Below are 26,362 nucleotides of genomic sequence, written 5' to 3' on the forward strand. Positions count from 1 at the left end.
CTATCTATATCCCTTTATAACTTTATGCTACATCCTCATGATTTACCATGACACTGATGTTTATATTATCAGCAGAATGTGCACTTCATTGTTTTTCATATTATTTGTGTTTGACGCCACAGAGCCTGTACTTGCTGGAGTTTAGAAGGATGAGGGGGAACCTCATTAAAACTTACCGAATAGTCAAAGGCCTGGATAGAGTGAATGTGGAGAGGATGTTTCCACTAGTGGGAGTCTAGAACCAGAGGCCAAAGCCTTAGAATAAAACGGACGTCCCTTCAGAATGGGATTTCTTTAGTCAGAGGGTGGTGAATCTGAGGAATTAATTGTCACAGACGGCTATGGAAGCCAAGCCAATGGATATTTTTAAAGTGGAGATTGACAGATTCTTGATTAGTAAGAATGTCATGGGGAGAAGGCAGAAGAATGGGGTTGAGAGGGAAAGATAAATCAGCCATGATTGAATGGTAGAGTAGACCTTAATGGGCTGAATGGTCTAATTCTGCTTCTCAAACTTTTTAACTTATTTATAACTTAAATAACATATTGTCGTTAGGATAGAACTCAAGTAGATTTTTTTTGTCCTTGCTATTACATAAACAGGTCAATAATTTATTTGAATGTTTTTCTGAGTTTTAATTTTGGCCAAAGAGCAATCTTGCCCTACTTTTATCTGGAACTTTATATAAACATCATCAGGAGGTATTTATCTATCTATTTGTTCAGATATTTAAAAAAATACAACTGTATCATGTAACTTCGAGAAGATTATGGTAAAATAATTGGAAACTTTTTTAGGGTAACTTGATCGAAATGATACTTTTCAGAAAGAAAAATATTACAATGAATCGAAAAATATTATTGTTGCAGAGACACACATCATTGGTTTGATCATAGTTAGGAAAATCAGTTTTTTGTTTTCTGTTCTCCAAAGTATTGGGATATTAGCACAAGGGAACAGTGGGCATTTATAGACAATAGACAATAGGTGCAGGGGTAGGCCCTTCGAGCCAGCACTGCCATTCAATGTGATCATGGCTGATCATTCTCAATCAGTACCCCGTTCCTGCCTTCTCCCCATACCCCCTGACTCCGCTATCCTTAAGAGCTCTATCTAGCTCTCTCTTGAATGCCAAATTTGCCAAAATGATGGCAGGAATTTGGATCTTTTAGTTTTCAAAGGGTACTCCTTTTCACAAAAAGGAACGTTTCAAAGAAATCTGAGACAGGTGATCTTTGTGTAATAGGTCTAGGGACTTGGGGAGGTGGAGGGGGGGGGGGGGGGGGGAGGAGAACACAGTGGTCAACAATTAAACCCTATTACATGGAGCAGTTTTTTTGTACACCACATAATTTAATAAAACTAGGTTAATACATGCGATTGGACTGTAACATGCTTTGCATTCTTTGCAAAATTGCATTAGGATCCTTTGAGCTTATGGCATGTGGATGTATGGGAACATCACATGCCATATATGCCAGCATATCATTCCTCAAATATGGGACCAAAATTGCTCACAATATTCCAAATGTGGTCGGAACAGCACCTTATAAAGCCTCAACATTACATCCTTGCTTTTATATTCTAATCCTCTCAAAATCAATGCTAACATTGCATTTGCCTTCCATACAATAGACTCATCCTGCAAATAAAATATTTTGGGAACCCTGCACCAATATTCCCAAGTCCCTTTGTACCTTCGATTTCTGAAACCGGTTCCCACTTAGAAAATAGTCTACTCCTTTATTCCTTCTACCAAAGTACATGACTGTGTACACTTTGCTACGCCGTATTCCACTTGCCACTTCTTTGCCCACTCTCCCAACCTGTCCATGTCCTGCAGACTCCCTGCTTCCTCAACTCAGCCTGCCCCTCCAATCTTGCTGTGTTGTTATTTTGCATGTAATGTACGATTTATGTCACTATTTTGAAAATGGTGATGCAAAGGACATGACCTGGACTTCAGGATAGATCTTTGTGTACAATCTTTTACTTATAGTCATTTGTTTACATTGCAATAATGCAATGTAGTTCTGATCAGATTTGTGATTTAATGCATAGATTGAAAAGTGCATTTTTTTCCCTTTATGTATCTGGATCCAATGATGCATATTGTATGATACTATCTGAAGCAAATGTGGAGTTTATTGCACGTTAACAATGAAAAGACACAATGTGCTGGAGTAACAGAGTAACTCAGTGGGTCAGGGACCAATTCTGGAGAACATCCAGATGCTGCCTGACCTGCTGAGTTACTCCAGCATTTAGGCTTTTTTTGTAAACCAACATCTGTAGTTCCTTGTTTCAACAATGTCTACTATACTGCACAATCCAGTTTTCTGTTGATTATTATAGTGTGTAAATGGATCTCTAAAATAGCAAATGACATAATGAATGATTGTATGTTTCCTCCTAGTTGGTCAATAAACAATAGACAATAGGTGCAGGAGTAGGCCATTCGGCCCTTCGAGCCAGCACCACCATTCAATGTGATCATGGCTGATCATTCTCAATCAGTGCCCCGTTCCTGCCTTCTCCCCATACCCCCTGACTCCGCTATCCTTAAGAGCTCTATCTAGCATCACAATTATTCGGGGATGATTAGTTGGTAATGTCCTTGCACAAATTGGTTTGATTATATCTTAAGCTTGCCTGCTCTGGATAAATCTGTGTTTTCCTCAGTTTCATAGAAATAATTTACCTACAGCATGTTAATATTATCATTTTCTTTTTTAACAAATGCTTAACTGATACTTAGCAGTGATCTTAGCCATCAGTATTTGGCTAACTGCTTTTGAGATATCTAGGGAAAATTGGCCTCTGAGGATAAAGCATCTAATCACCAATGTCAATACCAAAGCATGTTGAGGAAAGGCTGTGCGATTTGTGAAGATTACAAATTGCAACAAGGCTCAAAGGTTTCAAAAGTCTTTTATTGTCACTTGTACCAATTAAGGTATAGAGATATTCGTATTACCATACAGCCATACAAAAAAAGGCAACAAAACACACAACTACATAAAAGTTAACATAAACATCCACCACAGTGGATTTCACATTCCTCACTGTGATGGAAGGCAATAAAGTCTAATCTTCCCTCATTTTTCTCCCGCGGTCAGGGCAGTCGAACCATCCGTCGGGACGATCGAAGCTCCCGCAGCTGGTGATCAAACCTCCCGCATCGGGGCGATCAAACCCCCCACGTCAGGACGATCGAAGCTCCCACGTCGGGGCGGTCGAAGCTCCTGCAGTTGGAGCTCCCGAAGTCCGCCTCTAACTAGGAACCGTGAGCCCCACAATGTTAAAGTCCGCAGGCTCCCGTAGTTGGAGCTCAAAGGTCGATCCCTGACAAAGGGATTGCCAGCTCAAGATGTTAAGTCCCGCAGGCTCCCGAAGTCGGCCTCCAGCAAGAGGCCTCCAGCTTCTCGATGTTAGGCCGCAGTGCGGACTGAGATACGATATGGGAAAAAATCGCATCTCCGTCGATGTAAGAGATTAAAAAAAAGTTTTCCCCTACACCCCACCACCCCACGCATAAAACAAGCTAAAAAACACTAAAAATATACATTTAACACATACCAAAGAAACAACGGCGAAGGAAGGGACAGACAGACACTGTTGGCGAGGCAACCATTGCTGGTGCCACCCGGTGGTTGAGGCTGCAGGAAATTGGGAGAATTGTAAAGCAAAAAGGCAGTGTAATTATTTGTCAACATGTTAGGAGCACAGGATGTGGTGAATACATAGAAGAGGATCCATCTTTTCGAACACTCCTAAACTTGCAATAATGCATAGTGTTAATGCTTATTGAAGAGGTCGATAAAGTGGGAGGATGCAGAGTAGGAAGAAAGTTAGAATTGATCAATGAAGAATCATTGACATTTGTCAATTAATTATTCGTCTGTGATAGTAAAGACAGTTAATTATTGAGAGCTGATGATGAGATAGAGGTCATGCCACAAGCAATGCCAAGTAGAAAATAATCAGCATATAAATGGAATTTTATTGGAGAAGATTTAAGACAACTGCTGGGATGATTTGACAAGTCTAATGATCCTTTGCTGGCGATGAAGTGGAGGAGAGGTGGGAGGGCAGTTTGATGCTGAATAAACCTGTCAGAATTGAATTACATTTTGTTTTGTGCTTAAAATCTGACTGCATATGATCTGATCACGTTTTCTGGAATTCACAAAATTGCTTTGTAAACCATATATTATGTTCTTGTGTTATCTTCCAACATTTGTGCTTTTGGTAAATGACTTTTTGTCCTGACCAAGAATTATCAGAGTTTATTTTTGTTGCTTTTATTTCCTTCTGTCATCACATAATCTTCGCCATCATTGAGCCCTGGCAAGTGACCCATTTTTGTGCTGGGATATTTTGACCTTTGGGATTATGTGTAGTACTTTAGTTTTCTTTACCATTTGATTTCCATTTGTATCTCCCTTTGCTCTCTGTCTCTCCTTCCCTTGCTCTCCATACCTTTGCTCTCCCCCCTCCCCATCACCCCTTTCCTTCCCTTTACTTTCAGTGTTTGTTTCCTTTCCAGGAATCCACAGTTTTAATTTTCTTTAGATGTGTGATTTTTTTTTGGAACAAGTAGTGGTTGTTCCTGTGTTAGGCCAAGTGAGAAAGACAACAACAATGACTTGCATGTGAGCAAGGCTATTAAAAAAAAAAATCAAGACAAGCATTAAACCAGGGAGTGTATATATACTGGCAGACTAAGTCAATCTTGCTTTGAAATTCATTAATAAACACCTCAAAGGAATGCTGATGGAACATGGATTATTTCCTCACAACTCAGCTAGAAAAACTTATGCACAATTAAATGCACCCACAGAGTTATCGTGGCATAGCATTTCCTGGACATAGTCCCAAGTTCTTAATTATCGATTGTGAGACATAACTTTGAATGCCATACCGAAAGGTGCAGACCTTTTAGTAATCATATAAGTTTGGAATTAAAGCATGTCTTAGTTAAAAACACCAGGCAATCTGAATTGCTATAAATAAAGTCTGTCTTGTTCACAAATCCATTTTAAGGAAGGAGATCGGTTATCCTTATTTATGGGCAATGAGTAACCTCATGCCCACTAATCACAGCTAACTGTCTTCTCAGTCCCACTGCAATTAATAACATTTATTTTCCAAGATGGGACATTGCCAGGACAATCGCCTTTGAGAAGTTTGTGGTGGAACCACGTTCTTCCTCTGATGATACTCCCCCAATGTTGTTGGGAAAGGAGATCAAGAGTTCCAACCCAGTAATGTTAAAGGAATGGCAATATATTTCCAAGTTAAGATAGTGTGCCACTTGGATGGGTCCGGCTCCCATGAGACTTATTTCTTTGTCCTCCCTTCTTGCAGAGGTTCACTGGTTTGGGAGATACTGTTGGTGTAGTTGGGAGAATAAATATATAGGATAGAAAACATAGAAACATAGAAAATAGGTGCAGGAGGAGGCCATTTGGCCCTTCGAGCCAGCACCGCCATTCATTGTGATTATGGATGATCGTCCCCAATCAATACCCCGTGCCTGCCTTCTCCCCATATCCCTTGATTCCACTAGCCCCTAGAGCTCTATCTAACTCTCTCTTAAATCCATCCAGTGATTTGGCTTCCACTGCCCTCTGTGGCAGAGAATTCTACAAATTCACAACTCTCTGGGTGAAAACGTTTTTTTCATTACACTAGTAATGTTGAGAATGAAAGGTTAGGGTGGTGTGTGAGGTGCCAGTTAAACAAATGGCTTTACCCTCTAGTGTATCAAGCTTCTTTAAAGATGATGGAGCCTCAGGAAAGTGGAAAGTATTTGAACATACTTCTTACCTGCACCTTATTGATGGTGAAAAGACTGGAGGGGAGTCATTCATTTACAGGGTACCCAGTCTCTGGGTTCCCCTGCAACCGCAGGAGATGTAACACCAGTCCTTATACCTCTTCCCTCGCCTCCATCGAATGATCCCAGCTGTCCTTGTAGGTGAGACAGAGGCTCACATTCACCTCCTCTTACCTCATCGACTGCATCTGATGTTCACAATGTGGCCTCCCGTACATCGCTGAGACCAAGAGTAGAATCGGTGACCATTTCTCTGAACATGTGTTTGGTCCACCAAGGTCTATTGGATCTCCTGGTTGCTAACCATTTTAACTCCCCTTCCCATTACCATCAGGACCTTTTCTGTACTGTGCCGCCTCGATTGTCAGAGTGAGGCCGCATGCAAACTGGAGGAAAAGCACCTCGTATTCAGCTTGAGTAGCTTACAATCCAATGGTATGAACATTGAATTCTCCAATTTTAGATAACCTCTAACAACCCCTCTCCATTCTCCCTCACACCCACTACATTCTCCCCCCACCTGTTCCCTGTGCCTCACCTGCACTCCCACCTATTTCTCCCCTCTCCCTCCTCATACATTCCTTCCTCTGTCTTTAAAATTCATAATTATTCAATTCTTTCCCATATCTTTAATCTCAGGCTTTTGTTCCAAGCATCTGCCTCTCACCCCCCACCCTCACCTATATCCACCTAATACCTACCATGCTTTGCCCTGCTTCTCTCTTCCAGTTTTCTTTCCCCCCCACACCCGACAATCAGTCTGAAGAACATTCCCGACCTACAACATCACCCATCCATGTTCTCCAGAGATGCTGCCTCTCCCTCTACGTTATTCTAGCATTTTGCATCCTACCCAATCTCTGACATGCTCCAAGTGGCAATATTTATGTGACTGGTCCAGTTGGGCTTTTGGCCAATGGTGACACCAAGAATCTTGACAATATAACTTAGATAATAGTAACAACATTAAATGACCAGGGCAGATGGTCATATTTTCTCTTATTGGAGGTGTTAATTTCCTGGTATTTTGGGGGGGGAAATGTTATTTGCCATAATCAATCCACATTGTCTAGGTCTTGCTGCATGTAGGTTTGGATTGGGTTAGGAATTGTATTTGGAAATGAACCTTGTGCATTCATCAGCCAACCTCACCATTTCTGATCAAAGGATGGAAAGCAGATCATTGGTGAAGATGGTCTGGGTCACTGCCCTGATGAATGTATGTGGTGATGTTCTGGAGCTGGGATGACTGGCCTCCAGCAGTCACCTCCATTATCCATTGTGCAATGTATAACATCATGTATTTGGATAGGAAAGGATTAGAAGGATTTGGATCTATTATGGCCATATGGGATGAGCGTAGATGATCATCACTGCCAGCAGGGATATAGTAGGCCGAAGGAGTGGTTCTGTTCTGTACAATGTCAGATCCCCAACAGCGAAAACATTCTCTCAGCATCACTGCTGACAAGACCCTTGCAAAAATGTAATCCTATTTTATCTCATTTTTCCTCGCAAGACAACCCTGGGATTTCAAGAATTAACCTAATCAACATGAATGTGAGCCATGCATAATCTTTCAGAAATAAGGGAACCTGAATTATGGACATTTCTCAAGTTTTGATCTCTCCAAAGCCCTGTAACAAGATATCTTTATTCTTGCACATCTCCAAACTTTGCAACAAAGTTCATTGTTCCATTTTATTGGATGTACATGCATGCTAACTTTGTATTTCTTGCCAAATCTCTTTAAATCCTAAAATTCTGCTGTTTTATTCTTCACACCAATGGGTAACCCCACATTTCCATGCAGTGTGCTCCAGTTTTATCGCCCAATTAATACATTTAGTTTAACATATTGTCACGTGTCATCTTCATAACTTTGTATCCATGTTTTAGGTGCAAAACAATCTACTTGGCCCTTCTTCGCTCTCATTAATGAAGAATGAAAATAGCTGATGCCTCTGTACTGACTTCCCAGAGAAAATCAAATAAACATAGCACAAAAAGTAAGGAAATTTGTGTTTGGTAGATTATTTCTTTGTTGTAACAATGCTTCTTGGCAATAAATCTTATACCATTGGAAAGCCTGTTTATTTCCCTTTTAAATGGTGCCACATTTGTAAGGAACATGCATTTGTGGGATGAGCAGCAGAGCTGAGTATGTGGGTTGCGCCCATGAAAAATCTGCCAAATCCTCTCTGTCAATGCCAAACAGCTTATTCTGCCATTGACTCTTGTTCGGTGTTGTTTGGTGGATTGGATGATTGAAGTCTGAAGAAACAAGACATATTGGCAATTTAACAATTTATTCATTTAATAAACAGGAGCCTCAGTAGCGTGTGGAAGAACCATACACAGCCACAACAGCCTGGCACCTCCTCCTCATGCTGGTCACCAGCCTGGTCACACACTGTTGTGGGATGGCATCCCATTCTTCAACCAGCATTTGTCGCAAGTCAGCCAACGTGGTTGTGTTGGTCACTCTGGCACGAACAGCACGCCCAAGCTGATCCCACAAGTGTTCAATGGGGTTGAGGTCAGGACTGCTGGCAGGCCATTCCATCCTCTCCACTCCCAAATTCTGGAGGTAGTCTCTGAGAAACCCTGCTGGGGGCGAGCATTGTCATCTTGGAGGATAGAGTTCGGTCCCAGACTGTGGAGATATGGGATTGCCACTGGTTGCAGAATCTCATCTCGATATCTCTCTGCATTGAGATTGCCTCCAATGATGACAAGCCTCGTTTTTCCAATGAGGGAGATGCCGCCCCACACCATCACACTGCCTCCACCAAAAGATGTTACTCTATCGGTGCAGCAATCAGCATAGCGTTCTCCGCGTCTTCTCCACACTTTGGCCCTATGATTCAACTGCCGAAGGCAGAATCTGGACTCATCGCTGAACATAACGTTCCTCCACATGTTCAGGTTCCAGTGCACGTGTTGCCGACACCAGCGCATACGGGCCTGACGGTGAAGGGCAGTCATGGCAGGCCTCCTGGCAGCCCTATGAGACCGGAGATCGGCTGCGTGCAGTCTGTTCCGAATTGTCTGGGCAGAGAGCTGTCGACCATATCGTCCTGCAAACCTTGACTGCAAATCTGTAGAAGACAGCCTACGGTTCCTAAGTGCTGACAGGGTGAGGAAACGGTCTTCTTCGGGTGTCATCTTCTTGGGACGCTCACTTCGCGGCCTGTCTCTGACATCCCCCGTTATATGGAACTTGGCCTTCACTTTGGAGATGGTGCTAGGGCTCACTCCAAATAATGCCGCAACTTGGTTTTGCGGAACACCAGCTTGAAGTTGCCCTATCGCACGGGCCCTATCCAGATCAGTCAAACGTGGCATGCCGATTCTTGGAGCAGACACCTACTGACCACTGTAGCACGGCCCATGCCCACAGATGCTGCCAATCAGGTGCCAATCAGGCACCTGATTGTCAGCACCTGGGGGTACCAGAAGCTCAAAACAAGAGTCAATATCAACAGCAGAATCAGCTGTTTGGCATTGGCAGAGAAGATTTGGCAAATTTTTCATGGGCGCAACGCATATACTCAGCTCTGCTGCTCATCCCACAAATGCATGTTCCTTACAAATATGGCACCATTTAAAAGGGAAATAAACAGGCTTTCCAACAGTATAAGATTTATTGCCAAGAAGCATTGTTGCAACAAAGAAATAATCTACCAAACACAAATTTCCTTACTTTTTGTGCTATGTTTAGTAACATAAGAAAATAACTGCAGATGCTGGTACAAATCGATTTATTCACAAAATGCTGGAGTAACTCAGCAAGTCAGGCAGCATCTCAGGAGAGAAGGAATGGGTGACGTTTCGGGTCGAGACCCTTCTTCAGACGAAGGGTCTCGACCCGAAACGTCACCCATTCCTTCTCTCCCGAGATGCTGCCTGACCTGCTGAGTTACTCCAGCATTTTGTGAATAAATCAAATAGTAACATCTGTTCTCCCTCTTTTCTGTATTGCAGTCAATCTTCTTGCCATGCTATTGTTTCGCTCACAACCCTAAGTGCACTTATCTTGGCGCCTTATGAGGAATACATATGTCCAAGAAGAACGAGGTTAACAATTACATATCTATACCACTACATGCAAGAAAGTGTTCTAGCAGCCCAATTTGCTCGAAAATATACCACCATTCACAATAGACAATAGACAATAGGTGCAGGAGTAGGCCATTCGGCCCTTCGAGCCAGCACCGCCATTCAATGTGATCATGGCTGATCATTCTCAATCAGTACCCCGTTCCTGCCTTCTCCCCATACCCCCTGACTCCGCTATCCTTAAGAGCTCTATCTAGCTCTCTCTTGAATGTATTCAGAGAATTGGCCTCCACTGCCCTCTGAGGCAGAGGCAGAGAAAAAGCTTTTCCTCATCTCTGTTCTAAATGGCCTACCCCTTATTCTTAAACTGTGGCCCCTGGTTCTGGACCAGAACCTTCAGTTCCTTCATTATCACTGTCTCAAAGTCCTGAAGCATCGTGCAAAAGATTATCATGTCAGTGATGACCACATTACAAGACTGAGTAATTTTTTTAAATAAATCCAATAAATTAAAATACTGAAACAAGAACAACAGCACAAAATAGGTTGATCACCACCAGAAAGAGATAAGTATTTTTCTGATAAAGCTGGCTTATTTTCACATTTTTATTCCAGCAGCATTTATTTTATTTTACTTTACTTTGCTTTCAAACAGCAGCTTTCTTCCCCCCTTAGTGTCAGAAATGTAATCAGATGCAAATTACATCTGACTCTGCACTTCTAGGTTGATCACAAGAGGCCATGAAAACATTGATGGGTAGAAACAGTCTACTTAGCAGTAACTGAAAAGTAATTAAGGGTTTCTCTTCATGGACTATGAACATCACATCCCAGTTCAAGCTGTTCTGCTCCGTAAACACGTTTATTCAGTTCTGAAGAACTTAATTAAAATAACTTCCTTTCCAAAGTTCTAGTTTTTAAGTTGTTTTAACTTTGCCATGTGAAATTATTATTTTTTAAGTTTATCCTACATATTAGCATTTTTCAAAGATTGAGGAGTAAGCACACTTCAACATTAACAAAGCTAGTGATTAAAGATCCATGATTAACAATTCTATAGGCCTATAATAAATGCGAATAAAATAATGTAACACCTCGCCTAAAACAGCCTTCTTGATTGCAGGGCAGTGGACAAAAAATCGAGGTGTTGGGCCAATTGTAAAGCACAACAATAAACAGGCACAGATGCACGAGGCCGAGTGGCCTTCATTACTGTCTGCCTCTGTAATTTTTGCAGACTTAGTCTCTATGGATTATTGCTATACTTAGAAATTGGTTCCTCATTTGGTTTCCATTTTGCCCTTCAGTCGTAGACTTTATCAGGCTCAAAGTCAAAAATACTGCAGATCCTAGAAATCCAGTAAAGGCTACAAGTACTCATCTCTTAGAAGAGAGAGTTGACGTTTCAGGTCCCAGCCCCTTTCTCAAGACTGAGTTAGTGAGTTTTGAGCCATGAGGCGGAGCAGACCTGCAGCGAGAAAGTTTAAAAGAATGTCATTTGATTGGGTCATCCAGAGGCCCAGCAGCCAATAAGAAGTGAAGATATACCAGAGTGGCCTATTGGGAGTGGTCATTTTGGGAGAAGCTGTTTGTTGTGGCATGGTGTGTTTAGACTAAATGTTGAAACTTTGACTGAGTGATTTGGTGAGAAGGCTGAGCAGAATTCAGAGCAAAAAAGGATAGGTCTTGTTTTTGACTTTCTCGTTTAATCTAAGTGCAGATGGGATGTAACTTATTTAGTGGAAGTGCAGGTTGGATGGCAGTTAGGGCATTCGTATGCTCCTCCTGCATGATATAGGAAATTGGGGAAACTTCCAGCACTCAGCTGTAGCTCCTGGCTACAAAAAAAAGGCACAAAGTGCTGGATTAGGTCAGGCACTATATCTGGAATTTGTGGTCAGGTGACATTTTGGGCTGGGACCCCTCTTCAGACTTGAGAGGGATTTGGTTGTGCTACTTGAAAGGGTTTAAACTAGATTGGCAGGAACAGGGAGAAAGTATTAAAGCAAGCTGGGCTAATGTCACAGATGGATGACTGGTACAGAAGGAGAAATCAGGGTATCTGAAGTTGTAGAATTCAATATTGAGACTGGGGGCTGCAACATGCCCGGATGAAAAATAAGGTACTATATCTTGAGCTTACATTGGACCTGCATTGACAGTAGAAGGGGCCACAGAGTGAGAAGTCAGAATGGGAGTGGGATGGGGAAATAAAATGGCAGGCAACAGAAAGCTCATGGTCAACACTGCCGACTGAACCAAGTTGTTCCGCAAAATGATCATCAAACTGCCCTTGGTATCTCTGATGTTGAGGAAATCAGATGACTTTTGTTTTTGAAGTAAGCTTTGGACTACATTATTTTCCTAATATTTTGAAGCATCTTTAGATTGTAGATAGTTGCAAGAATAATATTGAAGTATTCTTGGAATGTTTCAACTTCCCTCATTGACTGAGACGCCCATCAAACAAAATGCAATTTGTTGAATGTGTCGAAGAAAGCCTCTTTCATCAATATATAGAGTGCCCTATCAAGAGGGCACAACAGGGGCCCTCCTCTTGAGGAATGAGGTAGAGCAAGTAATTGAAGTGTCAGTGGGGGAGCACTTTGGGATTAGTGACCATAATTCTAGTTTTAAAATGGAGAAAGATAGAATTGGTCCACAAGTTCAGGTCTTAAATTAGATCAGGACCAATTCCGGAGCTTGTAGTGGTCAACGTGGTTTGCAGGTAAAGGGAAGTGGGAGGCTTTTAAATCTGCAATTGCAAAAGTTCAGGCTGCTAAGTTTTGGGAACCTTGGTTGACAGATATTGAGGTTCTGATTAGGAAGATGGAGGCATACATCATATTTAGGTATTAGGGATCATGGCAATTTTGTGATGAATGTAAGAAGTGTCAAAGTGATTTTGGAGGGATATCAGGAGAACAAAAGATGTGAGATGGATCTGGTAGACAAGTTAAAAGAAAATCCCTTGAGTTTCTGTCGGTTTATTAAGGGTTAAAGAGTGACTGAAGAGAGAGTAGGTCCCCTTGTAGATTAACATGACAGCCTATGTGTGGAACCACAGAGGATTGAGATTTTTAATGAATATTTATCTACAGTTTTTATAGTGGAGAAGGTCAAGAGTGTTTAATTGTCACATGTACCGATGATGGAACAGATAAATTCTTGCTTGCTGCAGTATTACAGACTTATAAATGCAATGCTCCTACTCAACAAATCATAAACAAAGAAAGAGTAAATTAATAACATGGAATTAAATTCTTAGCATGGATGCTAAGGAATTGAGGCAAATGAATTGATGTCTTGGACCATATGCAAAAAAAAATCATTTGAGTGCTTATTAAAACATATTCAGGTGAATAAAACCGCAGGGATTTCCCTGACCGAGTGCACGCTTGGATTTTGTGGGAAGTGAGGGGAAGAAATTGCAGAGGCCCCTGCAAAGATACAAGCATCATCTTAATTTACAGGTGAAGTTCTGGAAGACTGGAGTGTGGCTTATTTTGTACCATTATTTGAGATGGTGAGCAAGGGCAACCCAGGAAACTACAGGCAGGTGAGCCTGATATCATTGATGGGTATCACAAAATGCTGGAGTAACTCAGCAGGTCAGGCAGCATCTAGGAGAGAAGGAATGGGTGACGTTTTGGGTCGAGACCCTTCTTCAGACTGATGTCAGGGGGGGGGGGGATAAGGAAAGGATATAGATGGAGACAGGAAGACAGTGGGAGAACTGGGAAAGGGGAGGGTAGAGAGGGACAGTGGAACTATGTAAAGTTAGAGAAGTCAATGTTCATACTGCTGGGCTGTAAGCTGCCCAAGCGAAATATGAGGTGCTGTTCCTCCAATTTCCAGTGGGCCTCACTATGACACTGGAGGAGGCCCATGACAGAAAGGTCAGACTGGGAGTGGGAGGGGGAGTTGACGTGCTCAGCCATCAGGAAATCAGATTGGTTAAGGCGGCCTGAGCGAAGGTGTTGAGCGAAACGATCGCCGAGCCTGTGTTTAGTCTCGCCAATGTAGAGAAATTGACATCTGGAACAGTAGATACAATAGATGAGGTTGGACGAGGTGAAGGTGAACCTCTGTCTCACCTGGAAAGACTGTTTGGGTCCCTGGATGGAGTCGAAGTGGGAGGTAAAGGGACAGGTGTTGCATCTCCTGTGGTTGCAGGGGAAAGTGCCTGGGGAGGGGGTGGTTTGGGTAGGAAGGGACGAGTGGACCAGGGAGTTACGGAGGGAATGGTCTCTGCAGAACACAGAAAGGGGAGGAGATGGGAACATGTGGCCAGTAGTGGGGTCCCGTTGGAGGTGACGAAAATGTTGGAGGATGATTTGTTGGATACGCTGGCTGATGGGGTGGAAGGTGAGGACAAGGGGGAATTCTCTCCTTGTTACGAATGGAGGGAGGGGGAGCAAGAGCGGAGCTGCGGGATATAGAGGAGGCCCTAGTGAGAGCCTCATCTATAATGGAAGAGGGGAAGCCCCATTTCCTAAAGAATGAGGACATCTCTGATGCCCTAGTGTGAAACACCTCATCCTGGGCGCAGATGCGGCGTAGACGGAGGAATTGGGAGTAGGGGATAGACTTTTTGCAGGAGACAAGGTGGGAAGAAGTGTAGTCCAGATAGCTGTGGGAGTCAGTGGGTTTGTAGTAGATGTCAGTCACTAGTCTGTCTCCTGTGATGGAGATGGTGAGATCCAGAAATGGTAGTGAGATGTCAGAGATGGTCCAAGTGGTGGGTATGTTACTGGAGGGGATTACTGAGAGACCGGATCTACCAGCATTTGGATAAACAAGGACTGATTAGGGATCAGATGCATGGATTTGTGCGTGGGAATTGTGTTTTGAAAATCTGTGCGTTTTTTAAAGAGGTAACCAAGAAGAATGATGAAAGTATGTTTTGACTGTAAATAATCTAAACAAGGATGAATTTCTTGACAATATATGGGATTAAGCAGTGAGCTGTGTCTTTAGAGAACTCCGTTGGTATTCTGCATGTATATTACCTGTTACATATTCTGTGGATCCGATTCTGCAATTGTAATGGTGAAGAAACTCTGTACATTTTTCATTGTTACAACATGAATTTGATATCAATGTCAAAGATGCATATGCTAAATATGAAAATTCAGAAGTTGGTGTCAGTGATTCCCTCCTTCCCCATTGGCTTTGTGGTTTGGTATTCTTCCTTGTTGTCAGAACTCTGTGATCTTTTGAGAAGTTCAAATATTTCCAGTTCTTGTTGTAATGATTGTAAATGCTGACCATAAATAAAACAAAATTCCAGGCGATTGCCATTCAGCTGAATAATTTTAAATGACTTCAGGAAAGATCAAATGTATTCTGATTACAGATATTAAAATGCAATGTATTGTCAATGAGTTACTTCATCCAGGACTTCTTGGGCTATTGGGCATACATTCAATTGTCGAGAACCTTCACAATTAATTAGTATTTGAGCTGTTCAAACCTCTGAAATTAATCTGCTGATTCAGTGTTCTTGATTGGTTGAAAAATGTCTTTGGAAGCTAATTTAAAAATACAGTAAAGTTTAAAAAATAATACGGAATCGGTTAAAATGGTTTTGAGGAGAATTAAAAAAAATAAAAAATTAAAATGTTTTAAATTTAGCCACTGCGAAGACAGAATAGAGAACAGAATAATGATGATGAGGACAAATGAATGGGTATCTTCAGTAGTTAGTCTAATATCACCTTGTACTCCCTGCTACCTTTAATATTCATCCATATTAGGGAATATGTCATAAATAACATTAGAATATATTGGCAAATCCCATATCCTGAGCACAAAAAAACAGACATGTCCAAAAGCAAAATATTGCAGATGCTGGAAATAGAAAATCCCGGAGATATATTCATATTGCTAACCCATATCTATTGTACTTTGCAATATTTCCTGCTTTCACTTGATACTTTGGTTATTTTAATTATTTTCCACCTGTAGATTAATAAACAGCTTATTCAATTTGAAAAAAGCTAGATTAAACTTTAGAGTCTGTGTTTGATTAGTTCAATAATTTTCAAAAATTAAATGTTAGAACTTAAATGGAAAAATAAACCTTTGATCACTGTAGGTAGTTTATAATTGTAATATTCTTTTCGTAGAATACAAAATTTGGATGCTTGCATTCTTCATGCACCATAGACTGGTTGGAATTTTGGTCACATGATCTCTCCATTTGCTTTTGTTATTTTTAACTGTGCAACAAATACAGAAATAGTGGAGGCAATTATCCATACTGACATAAGAACTGCAGCCCCAGTTGATGAGACATATATTTTATGTGTATTCTGTAATTTATATCAAGTCAATCAAGTTTATTTGTCACATACACATACACGATGTGCAGTGAAATGAAAGTGGCAATGCCTGCGGATTGTGCACAAAAAAGAATTACAGTTATAACATATAAATAAAGTTAATAAAGTTACTATAGTGTAGACAAAATTTAGTCTCTGGAGTTGTAAAAGTTGACAGTCCTGATGGCCTGTGGGAAAAAACTCCGTCTCATCCTCTCCGTTTTCACAGCGTGACAGCGGAGGCGTTTGCCTGTAATTCATTGTAATTCATTTTGTATTAAAAACTGTGAACAGTGAAATGTCTACTTTGATGTTTTTACTTTTATCTTTTGTTAATTCTGTTCTATATTTATATCAAACAATGTCATAGAAATTGTACGCATAGTCTTAGACTCGTACAACAGGAAAACAGACCCTTCTGCCCTTCGAGTCCTAGCTGACCATAATGCATCCAGTTCTACTAAATCATTTGGAATATTAAATACTGAATGTACTAACCACTAGAAACTTAGATTAGGCTTTCTCCATCTTGCTGTGCATGCAAGTTCCACAAGTTTACAATAGTTTTACAAATGAAGAACCTGATTCCAAGCAAAGGAACTCATTCTACTTCACTGGGGTTTAACCCCAACTACACAGTCTACCTCACAGTTATAGCTGTAATAATACTAAAAGAAAATATACTGTAAATCTTCAGATCAGCTAATGTGATGATGATGCCTTTCTGATGTTCCCTGATTTGATGACTATTTCCACTGTGTTCTGATTTCATTTTGGAGTTCTGGCACCTGCTGTTTATGTTGCTTTCTTTTATAATTGTAATACTGTTTGGAAGCAAAATAATTTTGTGCGGTAGCAGTGTAAGAAATGCTATGTATAAAAAGATGACATTTTCCCAAATTGGTTTGTGCTAAGTAAAACCTTGTCTGCACACTTTCAGAGTCTGTGGCTTAAAGAGATTTAGAAAACAGCTTGAAGGCAATATAAAAGTCAATTTTAAATTGTAGAGCAAGAAATGTGGTTCAAATTATGATAATATACATATTCTCCAGAACTAAATGAAATGCTACTGCTGGAGAAGTTGCGGGACAAAGATGAGGCATTGCACCATTGGCATGTTCAAAATTTCCAAACAATTCCTTTTCTGGACAGAAGCAGTGCTCTGTGATTTGGAGCTGCCTTCACTAATGGGAGACACTTGTGGCATCCCAAAGGACTGCACAAACTGCATTTCACTTTCGACAGAATTTAATTTTGGTCATGTATCGACTTCTGATCAGAAGAAATCGTTGACTCAAATTTGAAACCAAACAGCCCTGAGGAATATAAATGCGATTAAATATTGCTCAAACTGTATTTTCCAGAGGCTGTGGGAGGGAAATAGTTTAAGTGTTTTATTTGTAATGTTATATGACATTAACTCTTAACAAACTATAACTTAATTAAATGTGTCTTATTTACAAGATTGTTTTCTGGAAAGTCACATTACATCTTTAGAATGATTTTATTATGCTACATACACTGATGAGCCAAAACATTATGACCACTGACAGGTGAAGTGAATAACATTGGTTATCTTGTTACAATGGCACCTGTCAAGGGGTGGGATATATTAGGCAGCAAGTGAACAGTCAGTTCTTGAAGTTGATATGTTGGATGCAGGAGAAATGGGCAGGAGTAAAGACCTGAGCGACTTTGACAAGGGCCAAATTGTTATGGCCAGACGACTGGGTAAGAGGATATCTGAAATGGCAAGGCTTGTGGGGTGCTCCCAGTCAGCAATGGTGAGTACCTACCGACAGTGGTCCGAGGAGGGACAAACCACAAACAGGTTGTTGAGCGCCCATGGCTCATCGATGCACGAGGGCAACGAAGGTTATCCCATCTGGTCCGAACCGACAGAAGATCTACTGTGGCGCAAGTCACAGAAAATTTTAATGGTGGTCATGGGAGGAATGTGTCACAATACACAGTGTATCACACCTTGCTGCGTATGGGGCTGCATAGCCGCAGACCAGTCAGAGTGCCCACGATAACTCCTGTCCACCGTCGAAAGCGCACGCGAGCGTCGGAACTGGACCTTGGAGCAGTTAAAGAAGGTCCCTTTTTTTAAAATCACGTGGATGGCCGTGTACGTGTGCGCCGTTTACCTGGGGAAGTGATGGCACCAGGATGCACTGTGGGAAGACGACAAGCCGGTGGAGGGAGTGTGATGGTCTGGGCAATGTTCTGCTGGGAAACCCTGGGTCCGGCCATTCATGTGGACATCAATTTGACACGTGTCACCTACCTAAACATTATTGCAGACCAGGCACACACCTTCATGGCAATAGTAATACCTGATGGCAGTGGTCTCTATCAGCAGGATAATGCGCTCGTGCCATACTGCACACATGATGAAGTGTTCACGATGTTACCCTGGCCTCCAAATTCTCCAGATCTCAATCCGATTGAGCATCTGTGGGATGTGCTGGATCGACAAGTCCGATCCACGGTGGCTCTACCTCGCAACTTACAGGACTTGAAGGATCTACTGCTAATGTTTTGGTGCCAGATACCACAGGACACCTTCAGGAGACTTGTAGAATCCATGCCTCGGTGGGTTAGCGCTGTTTTGGCGGTACACGGAGGACGAACAGCATATTAGGCAGGACCAACAGCATATTCTTAAGGGGTTGGACAGGCTAGATGCAGGAAGATTGTTCCCGATGTTGGGGAAGTCCGGAACAAGGGGTCACAGTTTAAGGATAATGGGGCAGTCTTTTAGGACCGAGATGAGAACTTTTTTTTCACACAGAGAGTGGTGAATCTGTAGAATTCTCTGCCACAGAAGGTAGTTGAGGCCAGTTCATTGGCTATATTTAAGAGGGAGTTAGATGCGGCCCTTGTGGCTAAAGGGATCAGGGGGTATGGAGAGAAGGCAGGTACGGGATATTGAGTTGGATGATCAGCCATGATCATATTGAATGGCGGTGCAGGCTCGAAGGGCCGAATGGCCTACTCATGCACCTATTTTCTATGTTTCTATGTTTCTATGGTCATAATGTTTTGGCGTATAATCAATAGTAGAATAGAATATTAAACAATGATGGTGGAAAACATTATTAATGCATCTTGAGCACTCTGTATATCAGTGTTGCATATTTTGATGAGGATCTTGCTGACTCTTTGATAGGTATATGAAATACAAATGATTTGACAATATGGATTTGAAGCAAATGTGTAATTCTAACAATATATTTTTTATTTTTTTAGATGCTGAAGAGTATCAACCACCGATATGGAAATCCTACTGTAAGTTTAAAACCTGGCTCTATGACATGTGTTAATGTACACAAGGGAAATATAACACAGCGTCGGTGGGATTCTGAATGAGCACGAATATCAGAACGAATATTAAAATATTATTCATTTTTTCTCCATTTTGAATAACAAAGTAGATTTAAAGTTTATTTTTAATTAAGTCCATGAGGACAAATGAGCAGATGCAATTGACAGTAAAACAGAACATTAATTTATCTAATACGCTGTTTTGGGTAATAGAGTGACCCATTTATGCAGCAAGAAAATTGGTAATGAAAGGCTGTTGTTGTTTCATTACTTTACATTTCCATCAGTGGGCAATTTAAGAGGACTGGTAAATAAGCATTTTAACACCTAACTTCAAATTTACATCACCCTTTATTGTCTCTACCCTGTAATTACTCTGGGTACATGTGGCCTTTTCAATCCTCTGGCAGTATTTCCCGGTGAATGAGGTGGATCAAATGTCTAAACATCTACTTTAAAAAAAATTTAAACAACATTATACTTAAGTAAGATCACATGTGCAATTTTCCCCCAAAAAATCACAATTCAATTTTGCATTTCTGGCTAATGGAACACCTTCAAAGTATGCAGGTAAAAAATAGGATCAGTGTGAGAATCCGACCTATGTACACCAAGGAGAAGGCGGAAGCTAGCAGAGTCTACACTGACTGCTTCCATTGTCTGAAAAATATGTTTCGATCCCTGAAAAGTAATAACTTTGAGGCGCAAATATTTCCTTGCTGGTGTTGGAACTTTAGTTAATCGAACAACAGTGGTAGAGTCATACAGCACGGAAATGGGCCCTTCGGTTCAAATTGCCATACCGCCCCACCTTTGCTAGTTCCACCTGCCTGCATTTGGCCCATATCCCTCTAAATCTTTCCTATCCATGTACCTGGCCAAATGTCTTTTAAATGTTGTGATGCCTCCACTATCTCCACAGGCAGTTTGTTAAATATACCCACCACCCTCGCTATGAAAAGATTTCTCCTTGGGTTTCTGTCAAACCTTTCACCTCTCACAAAGTTATGTTCCTTGGTGCTTGATTTCCCTAATTTGGGTAATAGACTGTGCACTTACCCTATCTATTGCCCCCATGATCTTAAACGCTTCTATACAATCATCACTCATCCTCAAGACACAAGAGTCAAAAGTCGACAGTCATTTTATTGTCATATGTCCTGAAACGGAGCAATGAAATACATGCGTGCACGCACGCACACGCACACATACACATATGCACCCCTCCAGGTGCATCCTCAACAATGTCTTGTACAACTGTAACATAATCTCCCAACTTGTATACTCAATACCCTGACTAATGAAGGCCTTTTTGACCATCCTATCTACCTGTAACGCAATTTTCAAGGAACTGTGTAACTGTATTCCTGGATTCCTCTACTCTTCAACATTCCCCAGGGCCCAGTCATTCACTGTGAAGGTCCTGCCCAAATTTGACTTCCCAAAATGCAACACCTTGCATTTATCTGTATTAAACACCATTAACCATTCCTCAGCCCACTTGCCTAACTGACTAAGATCCTGCAGTAATTTTTGATATCTATCTACGATAACACCCATCATGTCTTCTACATTCACATCCAAATGGCTGATATAAACCACAAATAGAAGTGGCCATTAGAAGTGGCCTGAGTCACACCACTAGTCACAGGCCTCCAGTCTGAAAAACATCCTCCCACAATCCCCCACTGCTTCCTTCCATGAAGCCAATTCTCTATCCAGTTGGCTAGCTCTGCCAAGGTCCCATACGTTTTTGCTTAGTGTCATAGGGTCACACAGGTTCTCCAGTTTCCTGCCATACTCCGAAGACGTACAGGTTTATAGGCTAATTGGCTTGGTAAAATTGTGAATTGTCCTTGGTGTGTATAGGATAGTGTTAGTGTGTAGGGATTGCTGGTCAGCACAGACTTGGTGGGCCTGCTTCCATGTTGTATCTCTAAACTAAAAAACTAAACAAAATCATTCCTCAGCCCACCTGGCCAAACATCAAGCTCCTGCTGCAAAAAAGAAAATCACTTCTCCAAAAATCTCAATCAGATTCGTAAGACACGATCTCCTTATACAAAACTACGCTGACAATCCATATCAGCCATATCCATCCAAATGCGTATATATCTTCTCCCACAGAATCGCCTCCATTAACTTGCACAGGTATTAGGCTCACTGCTCTATAGTTCCCTGGCTTTTCCTTACAACCCTTTTAAATAGAGGCACAGTATTAGCCACATTCCAGTCTTCCGGCACTTCACCCGTGTCTAATGATGATTCATTTCTCTCAGCCAGGGCGCCTGCAATTTCTTCTCTAGCTTCCCACAGTGTCCTATTCATCTTTCAGAAAACCCCCTATTGTGCTCTTTGCAACCTTGTATTGGCCATACTGTCCACAGTCTGCGCAATCCACAGTTCAGACTCTGGTTTATTCTACAAGTCTACCCGCTATTTTTGGCAAGGCTTTTTACCATCTATTGGCCAAAGACATTGTTATCAAATCCATGTCTGTAAATGTACTAACCTGTAGATTTTCTCCATTTCCTGCATAAGGTTGTCTACTTCCACTGTAAGTCATTGTTGGACAATTAATTGCATGAAATGCCCAATGCAAATGCAAGTTGTTTTTACACTGGGTTTCCAAATTTGATTGTTAATAATCATCTTTAAAATGGCAGGTATAAAACATTTGGTAACTTGATGCTGATACCTGTCTATCACTTTTGGCCCATTTCCAGTTGATGCTAGATGTCTGTTGTCTGGCTATAGTCGATCGATGAGAAATGTTTTTCAGAATACTCAATCCTACGTTCTTTTGGAAATGGGACTACAGATTAAAATCAGGCCTGATTTAAGACTGATTTTGAGTCTACAGTCGTCATTCACATGTTCAAATTGCTGGGCACTCCAATGTCTATGCCTCGTATCCTTGCTACTCAAGCCACTTCTAATCTTGTTCAACCCAATGTAGTTGTATCAAAGTAACCCAAGGGATGTTGCAGTGAAATCTACCAGCCACTTAATCCTGCAGTTATGTCAATGAGAATTTCTATCTCCCAGAAATAATTTAAAAATACTAATGTCAAGAGTGCACCTACAAATGAAGAAACTGGTTCAACATTTGGGCTATTAAACCCCATCTGTTTTGTAATTTGTGATGTGGAAATTAACAAAGGCCGCATCCTAGTTAATGGGCTAAAAAAAAAATTCATTTCAGTCCTTGAAGCTGCTTGGCATTAATCTTGTGATGAGAGTTTGGTTGTCTTTTTCTTGAACTATGTTCTAATTCCTAATGTTTTATTATTTTCTTTGCCTACCTGCAGTTATATAGCGACTATTCTATTCACAGCATGTGCTCTGATCTCCTGCCATAAAATGCATGCCTGGCAAATTTTTCTTCTTTTGAGAATCACATAATATATCTTCCAGCTTTTCACTGAGAAGTAGACAGCCTTGCCCCCAATGAAGCAAAACATCTGTTGATATTACGATTTAAGCTCAAATTGCTTTCTCAGCTGGGAGTCCCTCCTCTACATATGCAGGGAGATGCTGTTTTGAGGAACCAGTTAAAATGTAACTTTGTAATGGAAGTGAGATAGGAAGATTAGATAATTTAATTGTCATAAATAAAATGTCTGTATTTTGGAGTAAACTATAGTTTTAAATATGATTCTGGCAAGCCAGGTGACTATGGGAATTGCAAGATAAATATCATAAAATGGAGAGAAAATATTCCTTAGTAATGTTCCAATTTTTATGGGTAATAATAGAACATAGTTTTATTATGTCCAGCATTTTGTGAATAAATCGATTTGTACCAGCATCTGCAGTTATTTTCTTATAGTTTTATTATTGTTCGGCTTCCAGAATTCCACGCTAGAGTACATACAAAACATTTCACTCAACTTAATCTTTTAGGCGGCTTGCACACTGTAACATATCCATGTTGAAAAGCCATAAGCCAATGAACTTGCAGTCATGGTTGGAGGTCCTTGAGAATGGAAAATAACATTTTACTGCACAAGAAATCCTAACTGTAAAATAGCTCAATGATAGTGCCAAAATTGATGGAGCAAAAAGTGTATAAAATTGGAAAACATTTCATCTAATTATTAAACTCTCAAAAAATATGGATTAAAATTAGTTTACTAACTTTAATATGGTTGTAATCCTCAAAGACTGGCATTAAATGGGGAAATATGTAATTACCCCATGATAAGGTTACAATACTTTTTTTAAGTGCATTTGACTCACCATCTTTGGGACTGGTCACATTTTAAATTTCTTGTGCTTTCCTCAAGCTTTTGACAATTGTACTCAGTCAGCTAAATTTGGTGTTTAATATAAAATAAATATTTGACTACATTTGCAAAATTATTTAATTATACTCCTACCAGGACACACTTTTGTGAATGTAATTAGTTTTGCAGGTATTACTGCTGCAGGGTGGGTGTTCAGATACTTCCAATTGTAAGATTTGTTTGGCGTTTGAGATCTAACAGGATTGGCCAACACTGCTTTCACTCCGTAAAAATGGTCAACAAAAAACTCCACCAGAAACTGAAATGCTGCACAAAGCTCTGTTTTCCCATTTTTCACATAGTATTTCTCAAATATCACAAGATTTTACAAGTTTAAAATGATGGGACTGGGTGGTTAATCATTTTATTATTTATGGCATGTCCATTTGTTCACTATCTTAGAAGAAATAGGAAGGGGAAATATTTTCCAATTATTTTTTTCTCTGTCAATTCATCATCATCTCTCTAATGACAGCCAATCTATAATCCTAGTAGTGGGTGGTGTGGAAAGCCCTGCCTTTAGTGTATGGAGCTGGATGGAATGGAGTGTGGTTGATAATTGATTGTCTGCCTTCAATTATATAGTTCTGTGATTCATCCTTTCATTCTGGAAAAATAGCTTGACTTTAACTAATTAGCTGTTGTGAATGGATATCTCTCCTCTACGTTTAATTACAGGAAATCATCTTATGGTTATTCAACATACTGTGGTACTAGGTCATCTGAATGCATTGTGTGTTGATTGAACTTTTGAGCAGCATTTCAAATGTTTTCTGTTTTTCTTTGAGATTTAGATTCTTAACATTTATATCAAAAGTGTCATTAATGTCTATTGATTTGAAAAGTTATATGCTGGCACCTTGGATTTACGAGATGTCAAAAGATTGTGTATTTGAAAACATTCCATTTATTTCAACAAACAGGAAAAGATACTCGGGAAAGAAAAACATTTTCACTCCAAAACACTTGCTTGGTGCAAGCCCTCATGATATCTCAACACAAAGCCTTTGTTTAGTTGTGTGCTATTGCTGCTTGTAGTGGTTTTTCATAAGGTATTAAGGGAATAGAATAAGTGTTTGTATATGTAATTATGTGTGTTTGTTAGCTACCATAATTTTTGAATAAGTAATGATTGGCACAGATAAATGACCACGAGGGAAATTATGGTCATGCAGAATCAATGTTAATGCACCGTGTGTTTAAGCAATCTTATTCTAATTGGTGTAATAAGGATTGATATCTGGTTAACTTATGGGGGGGACATGAAGTCTGTTGGATGTTGCGATGTTTTGATGTCTTTAATGTTGACATTGCTCACACCTATTTCTGTTCTTGAATAGTGTATCAATTACAGCAGGAAGCCCCACGTCCGAAAAGAATGACTTGTCCTCGAGAGGTCAGTTACAAATCACACTTGAATAATGAGATAATATACTTTTCAGCTTTGTTCAGGGCTTTTCAGAAATTTTCCACAAGATTTTCATTATTATTATTAATGGAGAAATAAGTTCCTTTCTTGCTGGGTGGCACCAGTTGAGGTTGACATTTCTAAGCTCTCATGCCAATGAAGGACTCTGCATTACAGTTAATGCATTGGTGGTTTGATGTTGAAAGCCTGTGGATCCCATGCTGCTTCATGCATTTCATTGTTCTTCTGTGGGGTTCTTTTTAAATGGTGTAAAAGATATCATGTTTTCCCCAAGTGCAAATGTCTGTCTGTTGGCAATGTCCTGCAGTCTTTCCATTGTCAACATATTACATATGCAGAGTATATGCACAGCTCTCCCTCTTACCTTCTTTGATATCTGAAATTAAATCGATTCTCTCTTTCACAGTTCTGTTGAAGGGTCCTTGATGTGAAACGTTTGCTGTTTTTTTGTTTACTGATGATTCCCAACCTGCTGAGTGTCTTCAGCACTTCATTTTTATTTCAACTTTACTGATATGTGTCTTGATAACTCCAAATTGACATTGATGCACTGCATGCATAATTTTGCCAAGCCAACTCAAAGGCAAGGATTTTAATAAAGTATAACATTTATTTAAAATAACCCTAAATTCATTCATTGTATTTTCCTCACTGACTCTACCCTCAGCCTTTTACACACAAACAAACAATTAACCCCAATAAGAAAAGTAAAAGCACAAGCAGGGAATAACATCTGCATACCAAAGAATAATGTGTAAGAAGGACCTGCAGATGCTGGTTTAAACCGAAGATTAACTGAAGATGGGTCTCGACCCGAAACATCACCCATTCCTTCTCTCCAGAGATGCTGCCTGTCCCGCTGAGTTACTCCAGCTTTTTGTGTCTCCCAAAGAATAATGATGTGCCAGCTGGGTGACGCTGCAGCACAATCCAACACAACACTCTGCAGCAAAATCAGCAGACAATAGACAGCGCTACACAATCTCTCAACCAGGGCATCGGATCAAAGTTCTGCCACTCTACCATATCTAGTCCTGAATGGTGGTGGACAAAAATAAAGCTAATGATTGGGAGAGGCTCCAA

General features: G+C 40.6%; 1 protein-coding gene across 1 annotated transcript in view; it reads left to right on the forward strand.

Annotated features, from left to right (window-relative positions):
- The window catches only part of chn2 (chimerin 2), a 227,343-nt gene that overhangs the window by 117,240 nt on the left and 83,741 nt on the right, over positions 1–26,362 (forward strand). Inside the window, exons 2-3 of the mRNA XM_078428520.1 lie at positions 19,487–19,525; positions 25,191–25,246. Coding sequence (XP_078284646.1) covers positions 19,487–19,525; positions 25,191–25,246 — 95 coding nt within the window. The remainder of the gene's footprint in view (positions 1–19,486; positions 19,526–25,190; positions 25,247–26,362) is intronic.

The sequence above is a fragment of the Rhinoraja longicauda genome, chromosome 2 (assembly GCF_053455715.1).
Source record: "Rhinoraja longicauda isolate Sanriku21f chromosome 2, sRhiLon1.1, whole genome shotgun sequence".
NCBI lineage: Eukaryota > Metazoa > Chordata > Chondrichthyes > Rajiformes > Arhynchobatidae > Rhinoraja > Rhinoraja longicauda.